The 15,030-nt window shown below is 41.3% G+C and overlaps 1 protein-coding gene across 1 annotated transcript in view; it reads right to left on the reverse strand.

The window, feature by feature from the left end:
* The window catches only part of C3 (complement C3), a 68,574-nt gene extending 57,984 nt beyond the window's left edge, over positions 1-10,590 (reverse strand). The window contains exons 1-9 of the mRNA XM_044278751.1: positions 10,439-10,590; positions 8,474-8,660; positions 8,205-8,367; positions 7,919-7,989; positions 6,074-6,168; positions 5,627-5,709; positions 5,446-5,533; positions 4,714-4,816; positions 4,493-4,616 (exon numbers count right to left, since the gene is read on the reverse strand). Of these exons, the coding sequence (XP_044134686.1) occupies positions 4,493-4,616; positions 4,714-4,816; positions 5,446-5,533; positions 5,627-5,709; positions 6,074-6,168; positions 7,919-7,989; positions 8,205-8,367; positions 8,474-8,660; positions 10,439-10,500 (976 nt within the window). The 5' untranslated portion in view covers positions 10,501-10,590. The remainder of the gene's footprint in view (positions 1-4,492; positions 4,617-4,713; positions 4,817-5,445; positions 5,534-5,626; positions 5,710-6,073; positions 6,169-7,918; positions 7,990-8,204; positions 8,368-8,473; positions 8,661-10,438) is intronic.
* Positions 10,591-15,030: the final 4,440 nt, after the last annotated feature.

Genomic DNA, 15,030 nt, shown 5'->3' on the forward strand with positions numbered 1-15,030 from the left:
GTGACCCCATTTCGGAAAGAAGACACCCCAAGGTATTCCGTGAGGGGCATATTGAGTCCATGAAAGATTGAAATTTTTGTCCTAAGTTAGCGGAAAGTGAGACTTTGTGAGAAAAAAAACAAAAAAAATCAATATCCGCTAACTTATGCAAAAAAAAAAAAATTCTAGGAACTCGCCAGGCCCCTCATTGAATACCTCGGGGTGTCTTCTTTCCAAAGTGGGGTCACATGTGGGGTATTTATACTGCCCTGGCTTTTTAGGGGCCCGAAAGTGTGAGAAGAAGTCTGGGATCCAAATGTCTAAAAATGCCCTCCTAAAAGGAATTTTGGCCCCTTTGCGCATCTAGGCTGCAAAAAAGTGTCACACATCTGGTATCGCCGTACTCAGGAGAAGTTGGGGAATGTGTTTTGGGGTGTCATTTTACATATACCCATGCTGGGTGAGAGAAATATCTTGGTCAAATGCCAACTTTGTATAAAAAAAATGGGAAAAGTTGTCTTTTGCCAAGATATTTCTCTCACCCAGCATGGGTATATGTAAAATGACCCCCCAAAACACATTCCCCAACTTCTCCTGAGTACGGCGATACCAGATGTGTGACACTTTTTTGCAGCCAAGGTGGGCAAAGGGGCACCTTTCAGATTTCGCAGGCCATTTTTTACACATTTTGATTTCAAGGTACTTCTTACACATTTGGGCCCCTAAATTGCCAGGGCAGTATAACTACGCCACAAGTGACCCCATTTTGGAAAGAAGACACCCCAAGGTATTCCGTGGGGGGCACGGCGAGTTCCTAGAATTTTTTATTTTTTGTCACAATTTAGCGGAAAATGATGATTTTTCTTTTTTTTTTCTTTTTTCCTTACAAAGTCTCATATTCCACTAACTTGCGACAAAAAATAAAAAATTCTAGGAACTCGCCATGCCCCTCACGGAATACCTTGGGGTGTCTTCTTTCCAAAATGGGGTCACTTGTGGCGTAGTTATACTGCCCTGGCAATTTAGGGGCCCAAATGTGTGAGAAGAACTTTGCAATCAAAATGTGTAAAAAATGCCCTGCAAAATCCGAAAGGTGCACTTTGGAATATGTGCCCCTTTGCCCACCTTGGCAGCAAAAAAGTGTGACACATCTGGTATCGCCGTACTCAGGAGAAGTTGGGGCAATGTGTTTTGGGGTGTCATTTTACATATACCCATGCTGGGTGAGAAAAATATCTTGGTCAAATGCCAACTTTGTATAAAAAAATTGGAAAAGTTGTCTTTTGCCAAGATATTTCTCTCACCCAGCATGGGTATATGTAAAATGACCCCCCAAAACACATTCCCCAACTTCTCCTGAGTACGGCGATACCAGATGTGTGACACTTTTTTGCATGCCAAGGTGGGCAAAGGGGCACCTATTCCAAAGTGCACCTTTCGGATTTCACCGGTCATTTTTTACACATTTTGATTGCAAGGTACTTCTTACACATTTGGGCCCCTAAATTGCCAGGGCAGTATAACTACGCCACAAGTGACCCCATTTTGGAAAGAAGACACCCCAAGGTATTCCGTGGGGGGCACGGCAAGTTCCTAGAATTTTTTATTTTTTGTCACAATTTAGCGGAAAATGATGATTTTTCTTTTTTTTTTCTTTTTTCCTTACAAAGTCTCATATTCCACTAACTTGCGACAAAAAATAAAAAATTCTAGGAACTCGCCATGCCCCTCACGGAATACCTTGGGGTGTCTTCTTTCCAAAATGGGGTCACTTGTGGCGTAGTTATACTGCCCTGGCAATTTAGGGGCCCAAATGTGTGAGAAGAACTTTGCAATCAAAATGTGTAAAAAATGCCCTGCAAAATCCGAAAGGTGCACTTTGGAATATGTGCCCCTTTGCCCACCTTGGCAGCAAAAAAGTGTGACACATCTGGTATCGCCGTACTCAGGAGAAGTTGGGGAATGTGTTTTGGGGTGTCATTTTACATATACCCATGCTGGGTGAGAAAAATATCTTGGTCAAATGCCAACTTTGTATAAAAAAATTGGAAAAGTTGTCTTTTGCCAAGATATTTCTCTCACCCAGCATGGGTATATGTAAAATGACAGCCCAAAACACATTCCCCAACTTCTCCTGAGTACGGCGATACCAGATGTGTGACACTTTTTTGATGCCAAGGTGGGCAAAGGGGCACATATTCCAAAGTGCACCTTTCGGATTTCACCGGTCATTTTTTACAGATTTTGATTGCAAAGTACTTCTCACACATTTGGGCCCCTAAATTGCCAGGGCAGTATAACTACGCCACAAGTGACCCCATTTTGGAAAGAAGACACCCCATGGTATTCCGTGAGGGGCATGGCGAGTTCCTAGAATTTTTTATTTTTTGTCGCAAGTTAGTGGAATATGAGACTTTGTAAGGAAAAAAGAGAAAAAAAAAAAAATCATCATTTTCCGCTAACTTGTGACAAAAAATAAAAAATTCTAGGAACTCGCAGTGCCCCTCACGGAATACCTTAGGGTGTCTTCTTTCCAAAATGGGGTCACTTGTGGCGTAGTTATACTGCCCTGGCAATTTAGGGGCCCAAATGTGTGAGAAGAACTTTGCAATCAAAATGTGTAAGAAATGACCGGTGAAATCCGAAAGGTGCACTTTGGAATATGCGCCCCTTTGCCCACCTTGGCAGCAAAAAAGTGTCACACATGTGGTATCGCCGTACTCAGGAGAAGTTGGGGAATGTGTTTTGGGGTGTCATTTTACATATACCCATGCTGGGTGAGAAAAATATCTTGGTCAAATGCCAACTTTGTATAAAAAAATTGGAAAAGTTGTCTTTTGCCAAGATATTTCTCTCACCCAGCATGGGTATATGTAAAATGACACCCCAAAACACATTCCCCAACTTCTCCTGAGTACGGCGATACCACATGTGTGACACTTTTTTGCTGCCAAGGTGGGCAAAGGGGCGCATATTCCAAAGTGCACCTTTCGGATTTCACCGGTCATTTCTTACACATTTTGATTGCAAAGTTCTTCTCACACATTTGGGCCCCTAAATTGCCAGGGCAGTATAACTACCCCACAAGTGACCCCATTTTGGAAAGAAGACACCCCAAGGTATTCTGTGAGGGGCATGGTGAGTTCCTAGAATTTTTTATTTTTTGTCGCAAGTTAGTGGAATATGAGACTTTGTAAGAAAAAAAAAAAAAAAATCATCATCATTTTCCGCTAACTTGTGACAAAAAATAAAAAGTTCTATGAACTCACTATGCCCATCAGCGAATACCTTAGGGTGTCTACTTTCCGAAATGGGGTCATTTGTGGGGTTTTTCTACTGTTTGGGCATTGTAGAACCTCAGGAAACATGACAGGTGCTCAGAAAATCAGAGCCGTTTCAAAAAGCGGAAATTCACATTTTTGTACCATAGTTTGTAAATGCTATAACTTTTACCCAAACCATTTTTTTTTTGCCCAAACATTTTTTTTTATCAAAGACATGTAGAACTATAAATTTAGCGAAAAATTTATATATGGATGTCGTTTTTTTTGCAAAATTTCACAGCTGAAAGTGAAAAATGTCATTTTTTTGCAAAAAAATCGTTACATTTTGATTAATAACAAAAAAAGTAAAAATGTCAGCAGCAATAAAATACCACCCAATGAAAGCTCCATTAGTGAGAAGAAAAGGAGGTAAAATTCATTTGGGTGGTAAGTTGCATGACCGAGCGATAAACGGTGAAAGTAGTGTAGTGCCGAAGTGTAAAAAGTGGCCTGGTCATGAAGGGGGTTTCACCTAGCGGGGCTGAAGTGGTTAAAGAAAGCGACCCAGCATTTTGCTAAGAGAATCAGTCACTTATTTATGTTGCCCTTAGTTAGGACATCATAAAACTGGTGACAGGTTCCCTTTAAGTTCAGGTATTTAGCTAGTAACACAATGCGCCACCTGCTGTCTGAACGTTGTATTGCAATTTATCCAATTTAGATATAGCGTCATTTCGTGACACACATCTCAGGACATGTTGAGCCAAGTGATCAGTTAAGTGGGGACTCATCTGTATCATGTTCATCGGTCATATGGCCTAGGTGCAGCTTAGCGCCATTAAAGAGAATGGTACTGATCTGTAATACCAAGCACAGCCACTATACAATGGATGGCGCTGTGCTTGGTGAGCTGAGAGAAGGCCGTGGTGTCACTGCAATTGCCGGTGCCTTCTCAAACAACTCATCAGTGGGGGTCCCGGGTGTCAGACTACCACCGATCAGATACCATATCCAGAGGATAGGTCATCAGTTTTATACTCCTGCAAAAGCCCTTTAAATAAATAGTTATTTTTTTTACAATAGGTGACTCAAGTATGAAATATAGTATTTTTAATGCTCTACTGACCAATACTGAAAATGTGCTAATAATAAAGACATTGCCTGATACAATTCCTCGATACTCTTTACTTAGAAACTCATACATAGACTATACTCATGCATAAATAACTCAAGGATATAATAGGACTCACCAGATTCAGTGATGAGGGTAACTGACATATATAAGGTATATTGCAGCATGTCTTCAACATTGTTAAATCTTTTTACGAGATCGCCTCTCAACAATTCAGCGGTTGCTTCTCCTTCGTCTTTAAGCTAATGAATTAAAATGGTCACCAAGAAAATTGTCAATAATGACGAGTGGTAACAAATCAAAATATATATAGAATTCAAAAATATATAATTTTCCTACTTGAAATCGCCTCAGAGTCTCTGGTAGACTGGTCTTTACACCATCTTTCTTCAACCCAAACATTACAAACCCAAAGCCTTGTACAGGCTGCCCATAGAGGAATCTAAAATTTTAGACAAAAAACTGAAACATCAGATATCATGAACAGTAAAGTTATGGAACGCATAGTCTTCTGCTATGGATATAACTGATCACTGGAACACATTGGCCCCTCTGGTATAGATATACAGGTATCACTGATCAAAAGTTGTCACAGCAATGGATTGAAGACATGAGATGGCTATCCATCCACAACTCCACCATTTAGACTCATGTTTGGTTAAGGTGGAAGCAGCAAGTCCATCTTTATGGGACTTAGACCAGCACCAAGCACCTCTGATATTGTTCAGCTTTGGGGTAAATAGGGTGGACATTGATGGAGTGTCTGCCAGGCACCATAGGCAGTTTTTCCATGGATATTAAAGTAGCCATAGTAGGACGTTTCCTCTGATCAGTCTACAGTTCTATATATCAGAGGCACTCTTGAAATTCTCAAGGCCATCTACATTACAAGATATATTGTATCAGCCGGAAAGTATCATACTCTTTGTAGCCTTACAGAAAAAAAGGCTATGAAATTTTGTGGGAATTTCCACTAATTCTCAGATTTTCATCAGGATATGTGCTATAATAGTTTGAATCATATCTCTTTTTTTTTCAGAACTGTTTATTTCATAAAGCTTGTGGACTTACTTTGCTTTGATGTCCACTACAAATTCAGGATCATCAATGTAAAAATATGTCTTCTCTGGAATCAGCTGAATCTCAAATGTGGGTAAGACTATTTGGGAGAAAATTGAGAAAATTTAGAAAACATTAGAAAACGAACAGCAAAGTGACATTACCAGTATGTCCCATAATAATGGTCTCCTACCATATTCCTTCACTTCAAAGTTTGTGGTGTAATTTTGCAGAGGAGAGTCTTCGTATTTTGCTGATATGGTCCATACACCCACACTGTAGGGACAGATTTACATGACATTATAAGAGCACTGTATGGCTCCAGACTGGCAAGACCATCAAGAAAGAGGGGGCATTGCTCTTCAAGAGAAGAATAGGCAATACATGGTATGTATGTATAGTTCAATGACATAACAGTTATATTTGGCTTGTCATGGCACCTGGGAAAGATCCCACATTTGTGCATCGATTATGTAGTGAATTAAGATCAGACAATTTTGTACATACCATTTAAAGCTATATAGGACTTGGCTTGCTTCCTGTTTGAAGGACAACTATCCTAGCATGATGTTCATATCTCTTGTGCACAGTAAATGGGAGTTTTGAGATGTTTGAGTAGAGTATGAAATGTGATCTTTACCTCACTAGGTCTGGTAGTTTGTGGGATAAGCTGATGATACCAGAATCTCCATCCGTTTTGACTGTATCTCTCTTAACAATTATATTTTCAGGTGTCTATACAGACAAGAAATGAAGGTGAAACATGCAATAGGCATAAAAAACATATGAATTGTGGATATTTGACTCCTAAACTAGGTTCAACTATTTGGTTACTATTTCTCCTTATGGAGACTGCAAGTAGGCTTAAGGAGTTTTGTAAGCCAGACAATTATATGCAAATTAGCTCTCTTTCCAAAAAACTAAAAGAAAGCTGACCTTTTAAACAAGTCTTGAGGCATAACCTGGATAAGACCTAAGACAGTACCTCATCTGCAGACAGCTGTTGAGGGAGATTGCCCACTCACCATTGCCTTTCTTTTCATTTTAGAGAAATATATTTAATTTGCATAGGTGAAAATTGTTGCACATCAGGTGGAAGTTGTACTTTTGGTGAAGTAGGGCAGTGTTTCCCAACCAGTATGCCTCCAGCTGTTGCAAAACTACAACTCCCAGCATGCCTGGACAGCCTTTGGCTGTGCGGGCATGCTGGGAGTTGTAGTTTTGCAACAGCTGGAGGCACACTGGTTGGGAAATACTGAAGTAGGGTATGTTGGACTTGAGGTAAGATGAGGCCTGGAATAAAATCTACATAAAGGATTCTGAAAGAAGATTTCAAGAACTGAAGACACCACCTCTCCAACTTGCAGGCTAGTCTTTCATCCAACTCAAAGATCTCAATCCGACCATAAGCTATTTCAACAATGATCCAGCAGTATCACAGAGTGACCTAAAAGAGTATTCATATCTCATAGTGAGTAAGTTATAGTACCAATAATTTATGATTGGTAGGGTATGACCTCCGCTACCCACATTCCTCTTGAGAATGAAGTGGCACAGCCCCTTAATAGTTTTTTTTCCTTTCCAGTGGAGCAATGGCCACCCACTGTACAGGGGAACAATAGCACAGCTCCATTCGCGTGAACCGGGTGGGATCCTGACTCCAGCACAGCCAGGTGCCAAGAGCACCACTGTGCAGAGAAAAAAAAAACATTCTTAGCTCCATAACTCCCAGGATCTACTGGGTCTGACCTCTGATAATATGTCATCAGTTTATGAGATAAAAAAAAACTTCTTTATTGGAGTAGTGAATGATTTGTTATATCTTTCTAGTTGAGGTTTCTAACACATTAAAGGGTTATGTGACTTGTTAAAAGGCATATTTTAGCAGGATGAACAATATTAAATCAGCCATAATGCATGGTAAGGTTGACCCTGCTGATTAAGAATCTACCTTTCTTCCCTCAATCTATTTTTAAATATGTCAATTATTAAATGCATCGAGGACCTGCCCTAGCTTCTTGGACCACCTTAGCTCCTCTGCTCTATTTTTTTGTCCACTCCCTTCCACTTGATAGACAGGGCCAGTTATCCAGGGAAAGGGGAGTCCGGGAAAGCAGAGCAGAGGAGCTGCCCACCATCAGTGCACTTAAGCCCTTATTTCTCCTAAAAGTGGCAGCAGATTGGGGAAAGAAGAGTGTGTTTTAAATAAGCTCAGGTCAATCCTACCAGGCATTATGACTGTTGACAGATGCCCTTTACTTTTTTCTAGAATCTGCATTCTTATATTATTTTGTGGTCTTCCACTTTCCCTTTAATTCCAGTGGGGAAAACCAAGATATGACTTCTACATTGTGGTATCCATACACAGTAAAGTTTGGTTCTAATTTTAGAATTGGTTCTAATTTTGGTAAAATTTCCTACATTGTGAAATTCCTTGCTTTAATTTATTTGGTAAAATATGTAAGATGCATAAAAGTTGCCTTACCAAAAATTCTATGATCACTGCTTTATTCGTAGGAGACATCTTGGAGTTCATAGAGAAGATGCGATAGAGAACTGTGGGATGAAGAGAAAATAAGTTAGACAATTCTACAAAGTTGAAAATACCCATGTGAAAAAACTGTGTGCTCTTTGTAGTGCTTGCCATAAACTCCTCATATGTCTACAGCAGAGCTCCAAAGATCACATTCTCAGTTTGCATTGTAGCCTCTACTATGACTAGTTCAGGAAACTGAATGCCAAATACATGGCCAAATCATCCATGGTGATACCTGTAGACCCCGGTGTGTAGATTGTCTTGTCAGTTTGAATAAAAACATATCCACTTTGATAGCCCAGCAGAACAACTTTTTCCATATTGCAAATGGGAGACTTCACAGTTACGTAGACATATTGCTTGACTTTTGGATCCTTAGAAAAATCTTTAGCTGGAATCTGAAAAGAAAAAGTAAGAAGAAAATGACAAATCATCCAAAATCAAGAAGTGATAGAAACATGTGTGATATATTTTTTTGCTCATTGGGTTATGCCATGATTTTACCGTGACTTTAGCAGTGCCCAGGAAGTTGTTGGCACTATTCAGGGGGATATTCTGCTTTGCTAAACTGGAAGTTTTCCTAGGAAAGTCCTGAATCTCAACTTCAGCATCAAAAGCCTTGTTGTGCCCATCTACAATGATGGTTTCTTCACTCTCAATGCGTAGCACATTGGGTGTAATGAGAGTACATCTATAGGAAATAAAAAAGGGGCATCAGCCAAACTATTGAGAACAGACAACAAGGTCAGATAAAGGTTTTCAAGGCCCCTGGATAAAACTTGCTGGTGCCAGCCTTTTAACTGCTTTCTTGGTAAGAAGCTAAACTGAGGTTGATACCACCATACTCTTGTCACAGTTACTATTTTGTACATTTCCTAATTATAGCATGTTTTGAAATATAGTGCCTAAATAATATTACCACAGAGTGCCTACAACATGGTTCCATATACTTCCTAGAGCCATACCATACATAGCGTTGGCATACATTTCTATGTAGTGTCAAAATAATTATGATACAGAGCTCCTGAAGAATACAAGAGAAGGCACCATGAACTGAGCGTAGAACATCGTGGTGGAAATGTTCTACGCTCAATGCCAAGTTAAAACATACACAGGTTCTGTTTTTTGGTTTAGAAATGGACAATGTTTGATCAGTGTTTCTAAATTCTAAATATTGACTTGCAGACCTCCCAAATGTCTCTCTTTTGGAGAGACAGTCCCTCTTTTTGATCCAAATCCCTCTGTCCCTCTTTGCTCCCTAAATGTCCCTCTTTTTCATCTGGAGTATAGATTTTCATTATTACAATCACAATATTGACCTAGAAAGTGTTTCTCTGGTGCATCTTTGTATATTAGAGCCTGTCTTTTGTATTATTTAATGCAGTTGGGATTTTTGAAATTTCTATATTCAGATTATTTTTGCACTATTTCGCAAGAGAAAACTATTGAAGTCTATAGATATGCAGGAAAAATTAATTTTAACCATAAATGTCCCTCTTTGATCATCCAAAAAGTTGGGAGGTATCGTTTGGAGGGACAATCCCAACTGTGGTCTTAAATCCAGAAATGTCCCTCACCCTGAACTCATCAGGAGGTTTGTACTGCAAAGGTATTTCTGCATTGAGTTGAAAGCACTGTTCAACTTCATAAAAGGGGTTATACCATGAGTCATAAAACAGAGCTAGAACCAGCTCTGTACCTCACATGGATCCAGAGATCTCCTCATTCATTGTTCCGTCTGCTCTACTAGATGTTTTTCAAGTTGGTAGCTCAAGGGGGTGTTCTATAACTATCACAGCTTCTAATATCCACAGAGAGAGGAGCAAAGGAACAAACGGAAGGTGGCGCTATACAGATATATTTTTATTGAATACCTCAGATATGCAATTACAAAAGTATTCAGGTCCAGGTGCTTGTCTGAAAAATGTAGAATATTTTTTTTGGTGGGACAACCCCATTAAGTGAAAATAACCACAGAACTTAGAGTCCACTGTCTCATATAATGAACAGGTTATGGTGACATCTCATTACAGATATGATAATTGACATAATGACGACCAACAAAGTGGGTCAGATTTACAGAAAATCAGATGCCCCTTTACTCGCCATATTTTGACTATAGCTATTGTAATTTCAGCTTCCACAATGAAATCATACTGCCAAAACAATACTGCCAAATACAGCCTATATAACAACGGTAAAATAACTCCAAAAGTAGCTCCACAAATTACAATAGTAGAAAACGAAAATAATGACTTATGGCTCATATGACCATACAATACAATTAATACAATTTATACAGCTTATACTTTTTGCAGCAAAGTGTCATTCCAATTCCCAAATAATGCTTACAGTCTACTGACTATTCAGATGCCACCCAACAAAATAGCTTGCCCATACACATAATTCAGATGTGGCTTCTTTCTTTTGTACTTAAGAGTAAAGGGAACAGAAAATAACTGTACTCACGGTTGTCCAAGGCAACCAGCCAGTAAGGCGAGCAGGGTGAAACAAAGAACTCTACACCCCATGGTGTATCCAGCATGGAATGCTCTTTCTGCTGGGTGCTGGGGCTTTATAGTATCTAGGCAATGGACAGAGCAAACAGTCTCTGTAATCAGTAACAGGGAGGATCTAAAGAGATTTGGAAACTCTGTAATTTCCAGTAAAAGCAGCAGATATGGGAAAGAACACACAGCAGATGCTGACCTGTAAGGATTAATGAAATCAGGAACATCCAAACAAAGATAGAACAGTGCATAGTAATGAGGGCTATGGGCCCCGAGACAAGATCTGTACTGGGGGCCTCAACTGCCATGCTCCCTATTATGTTGTAGAGGGGACCCCTTAGATACAAGGAGGACATACAACCTTGGCATCCCCTATTGGTACTATAGTCGCCTGATTCCTCTATAGATAGTATACAGTCGAGTAAAATTACTCTGACCACTTCTTTCTTCACTCTGGAAGAAGGTAGTCCTTGTATCCTGGTTTGCAGGCCCATACATCCAAGTTGAAGTGTATCAGCACTCACTTTTTGATGCTGAAAATCTTCACTTTATTGCCATAAACAAAATACAGGCATGTCACCATGTCCAGCATGCTACATATATTTAGCAAAAAGAGGCATAAGCAAGATGCAGTTCTAGCATAAGGACACTCTCCTATGTGGTGTATAAACCCTGACTGGTTCCATAATAACATGTGACTAAACCCGAGCATAGATCGCATGCTTAATGTCGCTTTGTAAACATAAGATATGATATATCTTTTTGCCCAAACATGTCCTCTTTTTGGGACCTAAAAAAATTGCCCGGTAGATATTTTTTAAATGACCAGGAATTTCTGGGATTCTCAAAGGGAAAGGGGGTACAACATAGGCGTGCGCAGCCTAATGCATTAGGGTGTGCACCCTAAAGCACACACACACACACGCCCCGCGCACGTGTGTGTGTGTATATGTATATATATATATATATAGTAGACGAAAAAACGAGGCAGCACTTCCAGCTTCTAGTGTACGGGTGAAGACCCCAAACTTTAATCCAAGCGACGTTTCGGCCTACTCAATGAGGCCTTTATCAAGCTACATAACAGTGCAAATAACTGGGTATATATACCCACACTACATAGACAAGTGAGTGACAATCAGTGATTACACCTGTTAACAATCAAGTCACATGACCTGGGACTGCATAGTCACATGGTGTTCAGATATAATAAACATAATACTTATACACATTTACGTGCATCAAAGGTGTACATCTTGTTCATAAAAACATAAGTGATGTGCACAGCAATTATAGTGCATATACAATACGTAATGTATAGAGGATCCAAGCCCCTTTTATACAGTGACCATTATACAGTGCAGTACACACAGAGTTAAAATCATATGCTGCAGTTGCAGCTGAACCATATTAAAAATTGGAGGGAGCTCACCATCTACGCACATTATGCTTGTCAACATCGCCATGCCTTCAGCGTTAGCGTCCCCCAGTCGGCAGTGCGCATGCGCCGGACCCGACAGCTCTGGCCGCGCCCCCGACGGCGCCACGCCCCCACGTCACGCTTCAATGGACCGCAGCGTCATCCACCGGAACGCACGCAGGAGCCGCAGCTGCTGAGGGAGGGAGGCCAGACCATGTGGTTCAGCGCACGTCACGTCGCAGGCGGGACCCCGCCGTCACCATGGCGACGCAAACAAGCCTAGACCAGCGGACAAGCCCAGCGCGGCCAGGGCAAATACATGCGCACAAATCCAGAATAACAGTATGATTGGAAATGGCCAAGGGGGAGGAAAATCAAGCCCAGCCATTAGCTCAGGCGATAATGTCGTCTCCCTTTGCCATCACCAATAACTTCATGTAGTGTGGCTGTCATGGGACACACTCATCCCATCAGCATACACAAATTCAAGATAGCGTGTATGTCAAGTCACTGACCCTCAAATGTGTGGTCAGAGACGCGCATACATCAGCAGTCTATAAGTACAATATAAAACAGTGTTGGACAAATAGTGCAATCATGTACTGATCCCAGGCCGTCTGACGTCGTCCCATATGCGTCCACATGTAATTTCAAAATCAGATCCTTATCCAAGGACTAGGGTGGCTCCATCCAATACCAAGATAAAAGTTCATCAAGTTAATCAAAACATCCTGGAATAGAAAAAATACAGTGTCAGTATATCATATTAGTATGTTCAAAAAGGCGTGCACTGTTATGTTTCTCATACACCAGACTGAACGAACAAGAAACCCCCACGTTGATGAGCTATACACATATTTCCTTTATCCATATAGTTCCCATCTACACTCCGCATTGAGGCCATCTGGCTTCAGTGTGTGTAGTCTGTGTATCCACAAGATCTCACGTTGTTTCAACAATTTCTCCCTATTGCCTCCCCTTTTAAGTGGGGGGATGTGGTCTATGACCCTGAATTTAAGATCCTTTTCTTTGTGTCCTGCTTCAACAAAGTGTTTGGGCACCGGAAGGTCTCTCCTCTTCTGTCGGATCGAATACCTGTGATAGTTCATTCTGGTCTTGACCTCGCAAATTGTCTCCCCCACATAAAGTAGATTGCAGGGGCAAGACAGGAGGTATACCACGAATGAACTATCACAGGTCAGAAAATGTCTGATTTCAAACCGGGTGTTCAGTACCGGATGTACGAATTTATCCCCTTTCAACATATAGTTGCAGTTAACACAGTTTAGACATGGGTAGCACCCATTTTTCTTGCGGCCTATGTAGGTTTGAACTGGGGCCTTACCCCCGGTAACATCAGCCCTCAGACTGTCCGCTCTCCTGTACGACATCAAGGGGGGCACAGCAAACTCCTTCACCTTTTTGAAGCTATTGTTCAATATCGGCCAATGTTTCTTAATGGCTCCCGCTATCTGGTAGCTGCCCTCATTATATGTGGAAATGAAAGGCACCCTACTCTGTTTGGTAACCTCACTAGTCCTCCTAGTTCCGATCCCATCCAACTGTCTGCATACCAAACTCCTCGGATATCCTCTCTGGGTAAATTTGTCTGCCATCTGCAACAACCTAGTCTTACACAATGCTGGATCTTTCACTATGCGTTGCACACGGAGAAACTGACTCCGTGGCAAAGTCTTAACCATAGATCTCGGATGGCAGCTCTCAAACCTCAATAGCTTGTTACGGTCAGTTGGCTTTGTGTATAGGTCAGTGACCAGTGAGGTACCCTGTTTTCTTACCATGGTATCCAAAAATTGGACCTGCTCGGTGGAGTATACAAGCGTGAACTGGATCTCAGGATCCATATTGTTCAGAAACGTGTGGAACTCTGCCAACTCATCCTCAGTGCCCTCCCAGATGACAAAAACATCATCTATGTATCTCCACCACCCCCGCACTCGGCTGTAGTGGTGGGATACATAGACGTGTTCAGCCTCTAGGGCAGACATGAACATGTTGGCATAAGTAGGCGCCATATTTGAACCCATTGCGGTTCCCCGCTGTTGTAGGTAATACCCATCCTGAAATGCAAAATAGTTGTATCTTAAGACTACACCGAGCAGGTCCAATATGAACTCCCTACATTCATCAGTGTATGGGGATTGAGCCAGAAACCTTCTGACTGCCTCCACACCTCTATCATGGTTGATAGAGGTGTAGAGGCTCACCACATCAAAAGAAACCAGCAGCGTATGTGTCGTCACTTGTACATTAGCAATCTTATTCAGAAAATCACCAGTGTCTCGTACATATGATTTTGCCCCAACAGCATAACATCTCAGTATCTTATCTAAGAAGATGGCCAAATTTGAGAACACTGACTCCCTCCCGGACACTATGGGTCTCCCAGGGGGATTCTGTAAGCTTTTATGAACTTTAGGTAACACATATATCAATGGTGTCTTGGGCTGTGTGATCAATAGATATTTGTAAAGGGCTTCATCAATCAGACCCCTTGATAGGGCTCCATCCAATAATCCTGTGATGACCTTAATAACCTCAAACTTGGGGTCATGATTGAGTTTCCTATATACCAGGGAGTCTCCTAATTGTCTCAATATCTCGGAGATGTACCATTGGGTGTCCAACACAACCACGGCTCCCCCCTTGTCGGCCGGTTTGACCGTGAGGGAGCCGTTGCTGCAAAGTTCACCCAACGCACACATCTCCGCAGACGTCATGTTAGGATGTCTGAGGCCTCCCACAGTTATGGACTCCTTCAGTGCCTCAATGTCAGCCCTCACTGCATTGATATATGTGTCAATAGCTGGATTCTTAATCTGTGGTGTGAAGTCCCCCTTGGCGTATAAGCCTACACCGCGAAGGGAGAGTTCACACCCACGCTGGGTATCGACATTATTCATTTGTCTATCGGTTTCAGAAAACCACACCTTTAACTTAAGACTTCTAAAAAATTTTGCAGGTCTACTTCCAGTTGAAACCAGTCCACTCCCACCGCGGGACAAAAAGATAGACCTTTAGATAGAAGATCGGTCTGTGCACTGGTCAGTTCATGGGAAGATATATTTACCACTATGGATTCTTTTTCCTTGCTGGCCGATTCCTTACAC

Source organism: Bufo gargarizans, chromosome 2 (genome assembly GCF_014858855.1).
Source record: "Bufo gargarizans isolate SCDJY-AF-19 chromosome 2, ASM1485885v1, whole genome shotgun sequence".
Taxonomy (NCBI): domain Eukaryota; kingdom Metazoa; phylum Chordata; class Amphibia; order Anura; family Bufonidae; genus Bufo; species Bufo gargarizans.